The 14,758-nt window shown below is 39.5% G+C and overlaps 1 protein-coding gene across 1 annotated transcript in view; it reads right to left on the reverse strand.

The window, feature by feature from the left end:
* CUBN (cubilin) overlaps positions 1 to 14,758 on the reverse strand; it is a 141,967-nt gene that overhangs the window by 117,849 nt on the left and 9,360 nt on the right. Inside the window, exons 9-17 of the mRNA XM_077781257.1 lie at positions 14,258 to 14,389; positions 12,983 to 13,078; positions 12,333 to 12,454; positions 10,002 to 10,188; positions 8,168 to 8,286; positions 6,407 to 6,638; positions 4,907 to 5,088; positions 3,949 to 4,111; positions 3,538 to 3,728 (exon numbers count right to left, since the gene is read on the reverse strand). Coding sequence (XP_077637383.1) covers positions 3,538 to 3,728; positions 3,949 to 4,111; positions 4,907 to 5,088; positions 6,407 to 6,638; positions 8,168 to 8,286; positions 10,002 to 10,188; positions 12,333 to 12,454; positions 12,983 to 13,078; positions 14,258 to 14,389 — 1,424 coding nt within the window. The remainder of the gene's footprint in view (positions 1 to 3,537; positions 3,729 to 3,948; positions 4,112 to 4,906; positions 5,089 to 6,406; positions 6,639 to 8,167; positions 8,287 to 10,001; positions 10,189 to 12,332; positions 12,455 to 12,982; positions 13,079 to 14,257; positions 14,390 to 14,758) is intronic.

Raw genomic sequence — 14,758 nt, forward strand, 5'->3', positions numbered from 1 at the left:
GTTCAATGCATGGTAATGGCAATGAGGCTACATCAGGGAATCTGGCTTTTACATTCTGCCCTGCCTTTCTACTGACCTCAATCAATTTCCTAATCAAAGGATAAATGCATCTTATATATTTTCCCTAAAGTTGATTTTTTATCCTGATTATCAAGGGGAGTAGATGGGAAAGACTTATTTGTACCTCAAGATTCAGACCCCAAATCCATAGTACATGAGTAAGAATAGCTACATCCAGGGACCCAGGCAGAGCCCTGGTATATCTCTGAGGTGCACATCTCATTTCAAGTGGGCAACAACAACCTGAGGTCCAAAACATGGGTCCTCTGCTCTCTGCCCAAGCAAAAAATGCAATTTTTGTCCCAAAGATTCTCCCAAAAACAAAATGCCTTTTTATTTCTGTACAAGTGGTGGTAGTTCATGTTGCTGGAACTGCTTTTAAATGCGTCTACATGCTTTCAAAGCCAAAAAATCATTCCAGTGAATTCACTGGCAAACTAGGGACATCCAGCTTTCAGGTTCCCTCTCACCACCAATTCCTTCTTCCTCAGCTGTATTCATCCATGGGCTGGGAGAGAAGGTAAGGAGCCCTCATGAGTGCCCTGGTGAACAGGCAGTGGCTGGCCTGCTTGCCCAGCTTTGCAGTCTCAAACTGGTGAGATGTCTTTCTGAATATTGTCAATTTCTCCAGAATTTGAGTTTAAGGTGTCATAATTATTCTGGATTTACAGCAAAGCAGCTGACATCAGAATTGGTGCCAATATATTTAGTAAATTTTTGGAAAGTAGTGAAAACTTCCAGAGTGGTAATTCACAGGAGTTCACAAGTTTTTCTTGAGCTGATTCTCCTTACATTTTTTGTTTATATAGTCCAGTGACTAGTAATAAAAATAACAGGTTCTCTAAACCATGTATGTGTGTAGTGTCTTCTATTGCCAGTTAGAAGGACAGCATGTAAAAGAGGCTGCCTTGGCTAGCATCACCTCTGCATCATCATGTCATAGCCTTTCTCAAATAAGTTTTATTGCCTCTATTTTCTTATTGCAGATGCCTTCCTTACTAAGAAACTAAACATCCTGCCCTGAGCAAGTGCTGTGAGCTGTGTCTGGTCCCTGTGGGAAGTCTACAGATTTCCTGTTATAGCCAGGGAACGGAATAATCTGCACCTTTCTAAAGTGACAAAAGAGTTGTTGGAGTGACTTTTCAAGTAACTTAAACACCCAAAAGTTATCTCCCTAGATGAACCAGTGGGAGAGTATTTTACAAAAGCACACGTGAAAAAATCAGGCCTTAATAACAGAGCACAAGACTTTGGTTTTACTGACTGCCCCAGGCAGAAAATGTTGGTCTGATTTCTCTGCTCTGGGCTGAGTCACAGAGAGAGAGGGCAGGAGAAGAGGAGGGCAGAAGCATGGAAACTGAAGGGCTTGTGACTGATCAGCAAACAGTGAGGTAAATGCCTTGCTGAACTAATACAAACCAATGGTGTTCAACAGAAATGGTTTTGTTTTTGTGGCTGCTGTGAATTTAGCTGCTGTTTTGCCAGCAATTAGGCAAGAGGAGTAGCAGGCCAAACAAACAAAAGCTGTCTGTTTTCATTAAACACACTTCCCCTCTCACTTCAGAAACTAATTACACTTCATTCCAACCTAGGTCTTTGAATTACAGGAGGAGAGAAGGGAATGATGACAACACAGTAACATCTTTTAAAAATAGACCAAAAGCATAGAGCTCACAGGGCCCTGTTCCTCACTGGTCAAGAAGAGATTGAATACAAAACCAAACCTGTGCTGCCATTGAGCTGCATGGCTGCATGGCTGGACCCTGCTCTGGGGCTGCAGGGACGACTCCCGCGGGCTCCAACTGCGGCAGCGCCTGCACAAATCAACCACTGACTGTGCCCAGCTTGTTTTCCTTCTGTTTAGCTCTGCACAGCACAGGCACAGTTATATATACAGGCAGCAGTACCCAGCAGCCATCCCACACAGGATGAGGTGCTGGTGACTACAGAGAAATATAAGCAGGGTACGGCAGCAGAGGCCTTGAGACATGATGAGTCGGGCACGACGCAGAGAACGGGGATGCCATGACAGGAGAAGGGGCACTGGCCATCAGCACCGTGAGTTGTCAGGCTCTGAGGGCACCACCACGACTCACTGGGGCCAGCCTTGCCTCCTCCAGAGCCCTGCACCTGCCACTGTCCAGGAGCCATGTCAGCCCCGCAGGGCTGTCAGTCCCTGCCCTGACCTGACGCCCGGTCAGTCTCCATCTCCCCCAGCGCTGCCCTGCCGGACCATGGGCGCTGCTGAGGCAGCTCCCCAGTGTGGCTCACATCCTGGCCTGCCCCTGCTGAGCCAGCTCCCCAGTGTGGCTCACATCCTGCCTGCCCCTGCTGAGGCAGCTCCCCAGCGTGGCTCGCATCCTGCCTGCCCCTGCTGAGGCAGCTCCCCAGCGTGGCTCGCATCCTGCCTGCCCCTGCTGAGGCAGCTCCCCAGCGTGGCTCGCATCCTGCCTGCCCCTGCCCATGCCCAGCCAGCAGTGCCCAGGGCTGCCCTGCTCCCTGGCCAGGGCGCTGGCACGGGCGCTGCCCCGGCCTGCCCAGCGCTGCACCAGAGCTCGCCCGCGGCCAGCTCCAGGCGTGCGGACCGGCAGCTGGACACAACTGGGCTTAGGGATAACAAAGAAAATCAAAACATGATATCTCATGTACTTAAAAGGCACCCTACAGCTGTAAATTTGTATGTAACAAACACAACATTGCAAACTAATGAAGAGAGAGCTAGGAGTAAAAGAAAAAGTCACCTCTAGTAGATCACACTAAGTACTGATATTAGTATTGCATTATTACATTTTCCATATAGAAACATTCCAACTGTACCATTTTGTTTTCTTTGCCAGTTAGATTTAGACTAAGAACAATTCTTGAATTTGACTTGTAAGATTTCAGTTATGGCAACAATAAACTCCCAGCTTTACATATGTATATAGAATCATAGAATCATTAAGGTTGGAAAGGACCTCTAAATCTTAGAGCCCAACTGGAAACCAAGCTTGGCCAAGTCCACCACTAAATCATGTCCCTAAATGCCACTTCTACGCATCTTGTAAATACCCCCACAAATGGTAATTCAACCACTTCCCTGGGAATGTGTGTATAAATATTTATATTTCCTTTTAGTTTCCTTTTAGTGTCAGATTAAAATCTTCATTATAACATTTTGACTCCAGAAAATGCTGCATAGCAGCTATGGCATTATTTTGTTTTTCTTGCAGTTGACATTAATTTAGCAAATGTTCAAACTCCCCCTTAATCATGTACAGACTTCTAAGAACTAGTGTTAAGCTAGACAGGTTTTCTCATTCTCTTATCTTTGCGCCATCCAAATGCACCATCCTGCTCTTTCAGCCCCTGTGACTTTTGAACTCTAGTAAATTCATATACTTAGTTGTTTGATCAACACCTCTTTCTGCAGTGGCCCTTGGGACAGAAGTACATGCTCTTGTACACACTTGCATATCAACTGATTAAGGGAATCACCTCTATATAATTTGCTGAGCAACCATGATGACTCTCCAGCTCCATATGGGTGAAGTTGAGGAATATTTTTTCATCCTCTGGCTGTCGGATAATGTAAACACATTGTCGGTTGTTGATATAAGGGTTAGGCCAGAAAGGAGATGTGATAACCCCTTCACTCTCTGTGAAATTTCCTCCACAACTTGGATCTGCTATAATAAGGAAAAAAAAAAAAAAAAAAAAGAAAAAAAAAAAAAAAGAGAGATATTCATAAGTACAGTAACTCCTTTTGAGGCCACCTCTGTACAATGTCTGCAAATAAAAAAGAATCACTATATTATTAAAGAACAAGTGTTAATTACATCCATTCATGTGTTATCTCTATCTCAAGAATGTCACAGACCAACCTTTAATCCTGAGTATTTTACTTACCAGGAGATGTCGTATACACAATATGGAAGCCTTTATCAGTAAGTGAGTCATCAGAGTGGAAGTGAATAAATGCATATGGACCAGTGGTTTGGAGTGGGGGTGGAGATCCAGTGCTACAGTATTTACCAAGGACAGGGTCTTGTGGAAGAAGACCATCTCGAATCTAGACACAATGATAGATCAACATTTAGGATTATCAAATGTGTGCCAGATGTGAACAGTACCAGCACTCCTTAAGCTATCTCTGAGGCCCCAGAGGTATTATGGATGGCGGGTGGAAGGAAACTCATAGGAAGTTTCCTCTAAACACAGAGGAACCAAGAAACAGATCCACCAGTAAAGCTGTGATGCTGCTGCCAGGAGTTATCAAGAGTTTTGTGAAAGGGAAAGAAAGTATCGGGAGATCTACTGTTGAAGTGTTTTCTTGAAATCATGCTCTGCATTGCACACAACATGCTATTACAAACTGGCTTCTCATTTCCATGAAAAGGTATTGGCAAATTCTGTAAGCATTATGTCACACTCGACAAAAAGTCCTTAGCTCATACATCAAGTTGTGGATGGCTGTGAGCTACGATATGAATCTGTTAGTCTTAGATTCCTTTCCTGAATAGTTTCCCATAGGCTCGTTAATTCTCTATGGGTTGACATTTGACAAGGAGTTTGGAGACTGAACTTTGTACAAAAATGAAAGCTTCCCATCAAGTATCTGGCCTGAATCCCATCCTTTTTATCACAGGACTTCCATCGACTTCAGTGAAGCAGGTTCTCATCCCCTTCCTGTCCTATTGTCTCTGATTGTGCATGGATGGCTGGAATATGTAAATAAAAAGGAGCATTTCAACCCAGGATTAAATTTTCAAACAGTCCCCTTCTGTACATAAAAAAAGTTCAGAAATATCTTGTTTTGCAATAACATATCCACAAAATGTTGTCATAATTTACAATTACACTTTACCTCTAAATAGTCATAATCGCAGTTGTCATGGTGTTCCAGGCTCAGTGTGGCAAAAGCAAATGTGATGAGGAGGCCAGGACTGGTTGAGATGGTCCAGAAACAATTTCTGTTTACAGGATAGTTACCAGGATATCCTGGAGAGGTTATCGTGCCGTAAGTACCTGTCAGCTCACCACCACATTCTAGCAAAAAGAGACATAGAACAGCAGAGTGTTTATCACCACATGTTGGGTCAGAAGATGAATTGTCCTGTAGAGTCAAAACTAGCTACCACTTTGGGGTCAGAATAAATTAAAAAAAAAAGACCAAACAGACTAGCAAGTTCTTCTTTCTTTAAATTTTGCAGATAACCTTGCAATTTTAAAAGGAGAACTCTAAATATTTCCTGTTTTGCACAGTAAAAGAAAGATTATTACCCAGTTATGATGGACAAGCCTTAAAAAGAATAATCAGAAGCATTGTGTTTGGGTTGGATTTACAAAATTATTCTGAATTTCTGCACTTTGTAAATAGTCTCCATTTTTATCCTATCAAAAGACTAGTTCTATTAAAAATAAAAAAAGAAAAATGTAATTACAGATAAGGCTGTTTTATATACATGTAATAAAATAATGTTAGTGCATTAGTTTGGAATAGGAGGGGTACATCATGTGTCATACCTCAGGAATAGCTAGTTTAATCTCATCTATACTGCTCTCTTTGCTTTTTATTTTGTTAGTGCTATTTCTTCCTCCAAAATATCTGAAAAATTTTCACTTTTCAGTATTTGTATTTGTCAATTAGTAATTATCGATCTAATAATGACAATTGAAAGAAAAACCCCACCAAAAATCACATTCAAAGCATTTCAAGAAATATTTATAGACATAAGGAAATGGCATTTTTTTACCCTATGGTTCATTCAGGACAAAACCCAATGATCTATTTTGTTTCTAGATAATACACAGAACACTGAAGTGGCATTAATGTTATGTGAGATGATTTGAAGTTTATCTCTGGGAATGCATTGCCACACCATCTGGATCAATCACCCAATTAGCATTACCAAGAATTCAGGCAGAAATGCACAACAAATCATACCAAAAACCTCACACATGCTTTACAATCCAGTTCCCTGTAATCTAGCATGTTTGGAACATTTAGGCTGTTGTAAATTGTCAGTGGCAAAACAAGCCATTAACTTGCTTGGTCGGAGTACCAGATACTTCTGTGAGAGAAGATAAATGACTAAATGAATGGCATGCCCAGAAACACATGCTCTTTGGGGGATTCCTCACAGCAGGTATAAGGCAGCCCTAAAAAAAAAAAGCAGAAAGCTATTCATGCAGAGGCCTAGAGCTAGAGTTTGAAAGCATCTTCAAGTGATATATATATTTACATTTCAGCCTCACTCCTTTGAAAATACTGTCCTTCTGTTCCTAATGTTTCCTAATCAAAGGAAAGAAGTAATTCATTTTTTACACCAAAGCCTTGAAGATGTTTTGCATTTCATCAACTTACCAGGATCCTGAGATTCCCAATGAACAGTAAAACCTCCAGTAATGGTGTGGTTTGAGTATAACCAAAAATACAAAGAGTTGTGGGAACTGAGAAGCTCTGTAGGACCTGGGAAGCCACAGTATTTTCCTAGCATGTGCATTGATGCTGAAGGCCCATCATGGATTTGAAGGAATTCAGAGTTACACTGATTACTTGTCTCCAGTTGGAAGAATGGGAAAGTAACACGTAGAATCTAAGCAAGAAAACAAGAAATCTCTTTTCTCCATCTGCTGAGATACTATCTATGTAGAAACTTTATAGAGCAGATATAGGTAATCATGCGACTGTGAGAATCTATGAGCTTTTATGTAATTTCCTGAAATGTTCCAGGACAGAAAAGAATATTAAAGAATCTTAAAGGTCAAAATGAAAGAGAGAAGGTAGACAGACAGATAATTTAGTCAGTGAAGTTTTCTGGAGAGAGTATTATTTCTATAAACTAATAATTGAGATCATTTGCCCATATGTGCAAAATATATATATGTGTCAATTTCAAGCCATGTGAAAAGCTTGAAACAGAGCATAAAATACCTTATTCCAGGTTTCCCTAGGCAGTTTTTTTTCATCACAAAATTAGCATTTTTCACCCTTACTATGGTTTAAAGTGTTGTAATGGAAGTTAAAAGATTCAACGCTCTTGTTTCCCACATATAAAATCAATCTCTCTAAAGCCCATTCTGGATACTTAGTGACATGCACAGCTTTAACTTTGTTCAGATTCTTCACTGATGTGCCGTAATATGCTCTGCTGAAGACAGTAGTGATGCCCAGGCTTAAGGGTGAGGACATGTCACATACAGATATATATATATATATATATATATATAGATATATAGATATATAGATATATATATGTATATATATATATATACATATATATATATCTATATATATATATAGATATACATATATATATGTAATAAACCACTGTAAAGCATTGGTTTATAAAATTACTTAATTCATTCCACAAAATGTCAAAAATACATCAAATATTTAGATCCCAAGTAAGAAATGTAATGCTAAATTATGGAGTAGCATATTTTGTAGTTGTTATTTATAACACAGGTGGAATTGTTAGTTGCAGATCGGAATCAGAATATACATTTGTGTGCAACAGTTAAAAATTAATCCTTAAAAAAAAGTCAGATGCTGTTATTGCACCAAGCCATATGAATTAAGCATTCTATATTTCTGCACTCAGAGATTATCAGAAACATGAAATTGTTTTGGGGTCACAGAATCACAGAATAATGTGAGCTGGAAGAGACCCAGAAGGATCATCCAGTCAAACTCGTAAGTGAAGAGTTGGCCCACATGGGGATCAGAGCCAGAGCCTTGGTGTTGTCAGCACCAGGCTCTGACCAACTCACTTAGCTCAGGAACCACCTGTGGAGCCCATCAGAGCAGAGCTTTTCTCATTAATTTATTCACAGATCACATTCTAAAGCAATGTAGAACATTGTAGCTGGAGTAGGTTAATAAACTATAACCCTCAGCTGCTTAGGAAAAGCTTGGAAAATCAAACCCAAGCACATCCTTAGGCTGAGGAGCCTGTAGGCTTGTAAGGATCTAAAATTTATTCTTTTGAAAAACTATTTATTCTGAGGGGATAGGATCACAGCATGGGAACACATGTAGTATGAAGACAGTAATGTTTGCTCTGATAAGCTGAGGGATCCTACTACCCTACTGAGGGTTTCTTTAACCTGGACTCTATTTTACCTTGTTGGGAGTAGTTTGAATAACCCAAGCACAGCTGACCTCACTGCTGTACCACTGGCTGTTTGGGTTGTTAGGGTAACTGAAAGTCCCCCTCAAGCCTGAGAGGTATCCTCCACAAACTGCAAAAAGAGAGAGAAAATTAAATAGATTTTGTGCCATTACTCTACAGAATAAGCCAACACCTAACTTCTTTTTTGCATAGCTTTTTCTTCTTAAGCATTTAAAACAATATTGAAAATACCTCTATAAAAGGATCTTTAGGACTTCCTCTCAAGTGGAATGACATCTCAAAAAAGCACAAATTCCCCAAAAGAAAAATAGTTCTTGGAAAAAGAACAAAGTATCATTTGGAACATGTGGATACTGCCAAAAGATATTAATTCTGTCTCATGATAGTGTCCAAAAACTGCTTTGCTTCCAGAAGGATACCTCCAGATTGAATCTCTAAATTTTCCACTTCAATGAAATGAAAACATTTTGCATTTTGAAGTTAAGATGATGTAAAATTGTCTTTCTCAGAAGAGGTACATAATAGACAAGTTTTATGGTTCTATTTATCCTTTTTGGTCAAATTTCTGGGCCTGATAATCCCTCTCATGATATACCACGGTCTCTTCTCTCACTGAACCATTCAGTGCATGGGAACTGAGAAACCCAAACAGCTACAGAAAAATATGTCTGTAAAGCAGAAAAATACAACATACATATAGCTACAGTGTGCACCAAGCACCTGTAGTTTAACATTGAATTGATTCTAAAGAAATAGCCAATTGTCACCAAACTGTTTTGTTTCAAGAAGTGGTAAAAAGAATATAATTTTATTTGAAATATCTGTCTAAAACATCTCACCTTTTTTCAACCTGATTCAAAATGATCATGTAAGAAAATACATAATTTTTTCTTTATTAAAAACTAAAAGAACAGGTGGTACAGTATGATTCCTTACTGCATAAAAAAATGGATTTCTATCCCTTCATTATGAATGGCTAAAAATATTTTTCCCCCTGTGGGGAAATAATAAAATATTAATAATTAATCATAATAAAACATTACTAGTTAGATACTTCAGAAAAATAGATAAAAGCCCAAAATAGTTCTAAAATAGAGTGGATTTCACATGGGATCAGTGGAAGTTTTACATCCTGTATTACATTAAAATGTAATTTGCTTTCTTCTTAGCAATCTACAGTAAAAATGAGCCACTGTTGTCACAGGGACACTGGACTAACTGGAATGCTATCCTAACCTTGTTTAATTAAAGTTAATTACAAAAAAAGTTCTCAAACAAACAAAAGAAATTATATTGGGAGGAAAAGGGAAAACCTTGCAATCAGTATAAAACTGAGAGCCCCCCATTTTCATGCCTAACATTTCTTTCGTTACATTTCTGTTTGAAAACCTTTTCTGGCTTTTCCTCTTGACTAAGAACACCAGGACCTTTCGGCTTCATAACAGATGAAATAATATGCACAAAAGAGAAACATCAATATATTCTTTTGTTCTCCTTATACTGGATCCTCTTTCCCAACAGCTTCCCAGACAACTTTCTCGGGAACAGAGCTGCCTGGCATCTAGCCAAGGCTAGTGGGCCTGCAGATCAACTTCATTGTTGCATTCCTACTGCTAAACAAAACAGCTATAAACAAAACTCGTGGAAAACTCTGACTTGGAGGGAATTTGGGTTGGGACCTCCAATCCACCAAACACAGGGCTGTTTTTCACATCATAACTAAGTTCTTATTCACATGTTAATGCCATGCATCAATATCTACTTGCTGAAGCCGGCTGTGCCATGTCCCAGGAGGGAAGGAGGGGGAGGAGGTTCTGGCTGTACCTTGCTGGGCAGTCTGGCACTGTGGTCCTGTCCAGGCACTGGTGCACTCACAGGAGTAGCCATTGACCCCATCGGTGCAGGTTCCCCCATTCTGGCACGGGTTGCTGATACATTCATCAATGTTCTCTGTACAATTAGGGCCTGTCCAGCCTGCATTACACAGGCAGAAATAGCCAGAGATCATTGCCTACAGATATAAACACATCAAATAAACTATGAGCATGAATCACTTAAAGAAATCAACAGCGTCACCAGAAAGACTGATGTTTACACTTATTTTATGAGGAAATATTGTACTAAAGAAATAAAACCTTGGTTTTTTTGGCCTTGATGGTCACTGTGATTACCAAAATAAACATAAAGCCTAATTAGATTATCTATCTCTTTGGGTTTTTCTATTAAGTTATTTGTTAACAGGGCTCTTTCAAATTACTTTCTTAAAAATCAAAATCCATACCCTTTTATCCATTCAGAAAAATGTTTGATCATGCTGAAATCAAGTCAATCATATTACCTAAACCTTATAAATATCAAGGCAAGATAACTGGTTTATAAGTAATTTCTCTCAAGACTGTTCTCTGGGAAGTCTGTGCTGCAGATTTGTGGGCTGTCAACTTCCATTTTCATCCCAAGGAATGTTAAAGGGGAACAATTTCATTACCTTTTCAGCTTTATTCCTTATTCTATATGCCTCTTTTCCATTTCCATTGTTGCAACCTGTACTACTTCTCCATATAATCAAGTCTTTCCATATCTGTAACTGTTTTAATTTCATATGTTCTCTTACCTTATATCTCTTGTTTTATAGACACAATCTTTGAAGGTGAAGCAGATCATGGTCCCAGGTACACACTACAATCCCATCTTTGATGGCATACAATCAGTGTATTGCATTCTTTATTTGCTTTTCCATTAACTATTCGTGCCCTCTGATTCCCAGAGAAATTTTCAGTATGATGGAAGAGGGTTTTCATGTGTATTTAAAGCTCTGAATGTTATTTTAGAAAGTGTTTTCTGATCTGCATTGCCTGATACTTAATTGAAATTATATTTCCTCCATCATTATGCTGGCCAAATATAGCTCTGCTTTTTCTCTATTTTATTAGATGCTTTTGTAGTCCCATTACTTACATCTGTGTTATTATCTTCAGGTACTAATTTGTAGCCATGATTTCCCACTGTTGTATGTTAGGATATATTTAAGGGAAGATGTCATATCTTTTAATAGAATGACTAAAATGAGCTAAATAGTTAGAAAAAGTAGATAAGATCTGGGCACAACAGACCCTATAAATATCTTCCAATATGACTGAAGACACAGTAGATACCTATAGAATAGAGAGCAAGGAATGCTGAGAAGGAGTGGGGTGTAAGTGAGAGGACCATCACATTTCACACAGAAAATGGAAAGAGCAAGAGGTAATACACCACAGAATCATAGAAATATTTAGCTTGGAAAAGACCCATAAGATCATCAAATACAGCTGTCAACCTAACACTGCCAAATCCATATCTTATGTTTCATTTTCCCTGTTCCTCCAGGGACAACCAAAAGGAGAATATCTGCAGCCTAATGGGGATAAATGGGAAAAGACTCTACCGGATCAAAAAATTTAGCATTTGTGAATATTTTGGGAAAATCACCGTTGTAGATATCCTCCACCACAAAATCCCCAGCTCTGCAGCACAGATTTTCCAGAGCACAGCTCACCTCTCTAAGGAAGCCGAATAACCTTTCACATGGCCCACAAGGACAAACTAAATGTTGACTGTGCATGAGAATGAATTCATACCACCAATCAGTTTAGGTCCAAAAGACTTGGTTACCATCAGTGAAACCAATTCCTTTGAAACATCATTTCTACATTCATATAAACAGCCTGAGACTCCAGGAGTGCTCTCACAAGATCAGACTAGGAACTCATAAGTAACTCTGCTGGATATTAACAGTCTGAAAGTCAGCAGAGGTACTGGTTCTGTTATCATGGGTAATTCCTCCATGATCCAGGGTGGTAAATTACTTTCCTGTGCCACCAAGAACAGTCCTGTCCCATCAGCACGAGCTTTCCATTGGTTGGCATGGGCTACCAAATACATTTCTCAGGCCATTAGTGCCAAGACTGCTACCTCTATTTTACACACAAAGAAATGGCTTGTGTGCCTTGAAACTCACCTTGCTTTCCTTAGGTATATCCTTCAGTCTTGCAATCCCCACTGACTTTGCCTCATTCCCAGTAGTTTGTCTGCACCCAGCCTTCAGTCTCACAAAGTCTCCCTGGCTGGTTACAACTGCACAGTGCTGTCATTACATGTGAGGAGCCCAGCACTTACCAAGCACTGCCCATTTGCACAAGGGTTTTGCAGCTGACAGATATCACTGAGAGGAGAGCACCCATTTGGCCCATATCCACTTCCAGTGAAGCCAGATGTGCAGGAACAAAATACCATGGGCCCTTGGGAGATAAGACATAATTCTGTTACAATGACAACACCAATGTCTGTAAATGTCCTTGACATTTTGAAGGAGAATCTTAATATAATTCCAATTTACTTGATCTTTTGGCACCTTCCTAGGTCAGTGCCCAGCTTAAACATGGAAAGAGCCTTAGTGTTGTTTTGTTATGGGCAGAGAGTCCAAGGTCACCTTCATGGGAAGTGGTGAGATAGTCGAAGGGTATTTATGGGAAGGGGACTATTAAAAGCAGCTGTATAATTGGAAAAATGCATCAAAGAGAAATGGTGAACATCACAGTTTTAGCATAAAGTCTTTTCGGTGGAGCCTAAACCTACTTCTGTCAGTATTTGTGTAAAAGTCTGCTGGCTTTAGCTAACCTGACTGTAAAATCCTTTGTGTGAGGCAAACTGTCTATGGAAAAAGGGCTGCAATCTAGAGATGTTGCTATAACGTGGAATTATCCTAACCAGGCCCTCCTTGAGATTCACACTGATATTACCTTACAGTTTTTAAGAAAGTATCATACCTGGAGCTGAGGTACAAGTAGCCAAAGGATGGCACCCTCCATTATTTATTGAGCAGATATCAACCTGGGTACATGTTTTTCCATCTCCCTCATAACCTGTTTAGAGGTAAATTTCTGTTAGTCTGTAACTGAGAATTTTCTTTAAGAATTGACAGTAAAACAATCAACTGGTGAGCAAAACACTAATTCACGGTATAAAATCATAGTCTTCCGCAGTTAAAAAGAAAGAATTGATATAGCTGATGAAGTAAAACCTGGCATATTTATTGTGGCTCCTTCATTGCAGGGATGGATTCTGACTGTAAATAAATCCTTCTACAGTTGTGGAAAAAAGATATATTAGTGCATGTCAAACAGATAGGCAAAGTCAGTGAGGCCATAGAAACCCATGTCTCTCAGCCACCATGTCTTGCCTTCCCTACACTGCACCCAGTCAGCCCTAACCACATCCAGACTTTTTCCTCCTGCACACCAGAGCAGCCCTTGGACCTCAAACACAACACCCACATCCTCTCAGGACATACAGGAGGACCTAAGCCCTGCAGCACAACTCCTGATGGCCAGACCTGACATGATCAAAACTTGTCTGAGGCCGCATTTCCAGCATGGTGATATTCCTTCAGCACTCTGTAACTGGGAGTCTTCCTTACCTGCAGTCTACTGCCATTTAAATAGCAATCAAAAAGTCAATTAGAAAGACTTTTTTACTGCTATATTTCTAGTATTGATCTCATACATTTCAGAAAGCTTTTTAAATCATAAAGCATAAATGATAAAGACCGAAGTTGCAACTTCCACTGCTGTACTGCAGTGGAAACATTGCCTCCTTAGATAGCATTCAGAGCGTGACAATTATCAAGGCTTTTTTTTACTGCAGACAATACAGTCTGTGATTTATGGCACACAGGATACTCCTTCAATTAATACAAACAATGAAATTACTACCATAATTATGCAATCCTTGTTTCGCATTAATCATCTTGTAAAGGAAGTTCTTCACCAAATCAAGGCTATAACACTGAGAACAGCTATCTAGTACAAGACAAACCCATTTCAGAGGACCCTTTTTAGAGGCATTCTCTATACAATGTTCATTAATAGCTGAAGTAATTTGAGTATACTTGGTCTCTGCATTCTGTATTACAGTATTGAATATGTGATATTTCTATAAAACCAATTTTAAGCTTCTTAAATCTACACCAAAACAGGTTTGTATATGTGGAATCTTCATCTTTTAAGCCCTTAATAGTATTATCAACAAGAAATCCATGTTACCTGGTGGACAGAGCCCACAGCGGAATGATCCAACTGTGTTGATACATTGGACCATCGGTACAGTTGAGCAGCCTCCATTATTACTTGCACATTCATCAATATCTTGGCAAGTGTAGCCATTTCCTTGCCAGCCTAAAAAGCAGTACAGAAAAGACATCAGAAAGAAAATGCCTGGCCTTTTTGGTCTCTTTGACCAAATCTTTTCATAGAGTACATCTGAATTGCACTTCCTCAGCACAAGAATAGACCTGTCTCTCTCTTAACTGATTAAAATTAATACTCGCCTGAAAATTAGGTTTCAAATGTGACAGGGTAGAGATGTGAGTACAAGAATGTTTTATTTTAACTGTATTCTGGATATTTCAGACTTAAACAGACTTTTACCTAAAGAGGATGCAGTTCTGGTCTAGTGCATGTATGTACATTTTGCAGCAAAGCTTTATTGCAACTTCAGTTAAACACTTTAAAAACTTCTCCTATAGACACCACCTGCCCAGCTCA

This window comes from Lonchura striata, chromosome 1, assembly GCF_046129695.1.
Source record: "Lonchura striata isolate bLonStr1 chromosome 1, bLonStr1.mat, whole genome shotgun sequence".
NCBI lineage: Eukaryota > Metazoa > Chordata > Aves > Passeriformes > Estrildidae > Lonchura > Lonchura striata.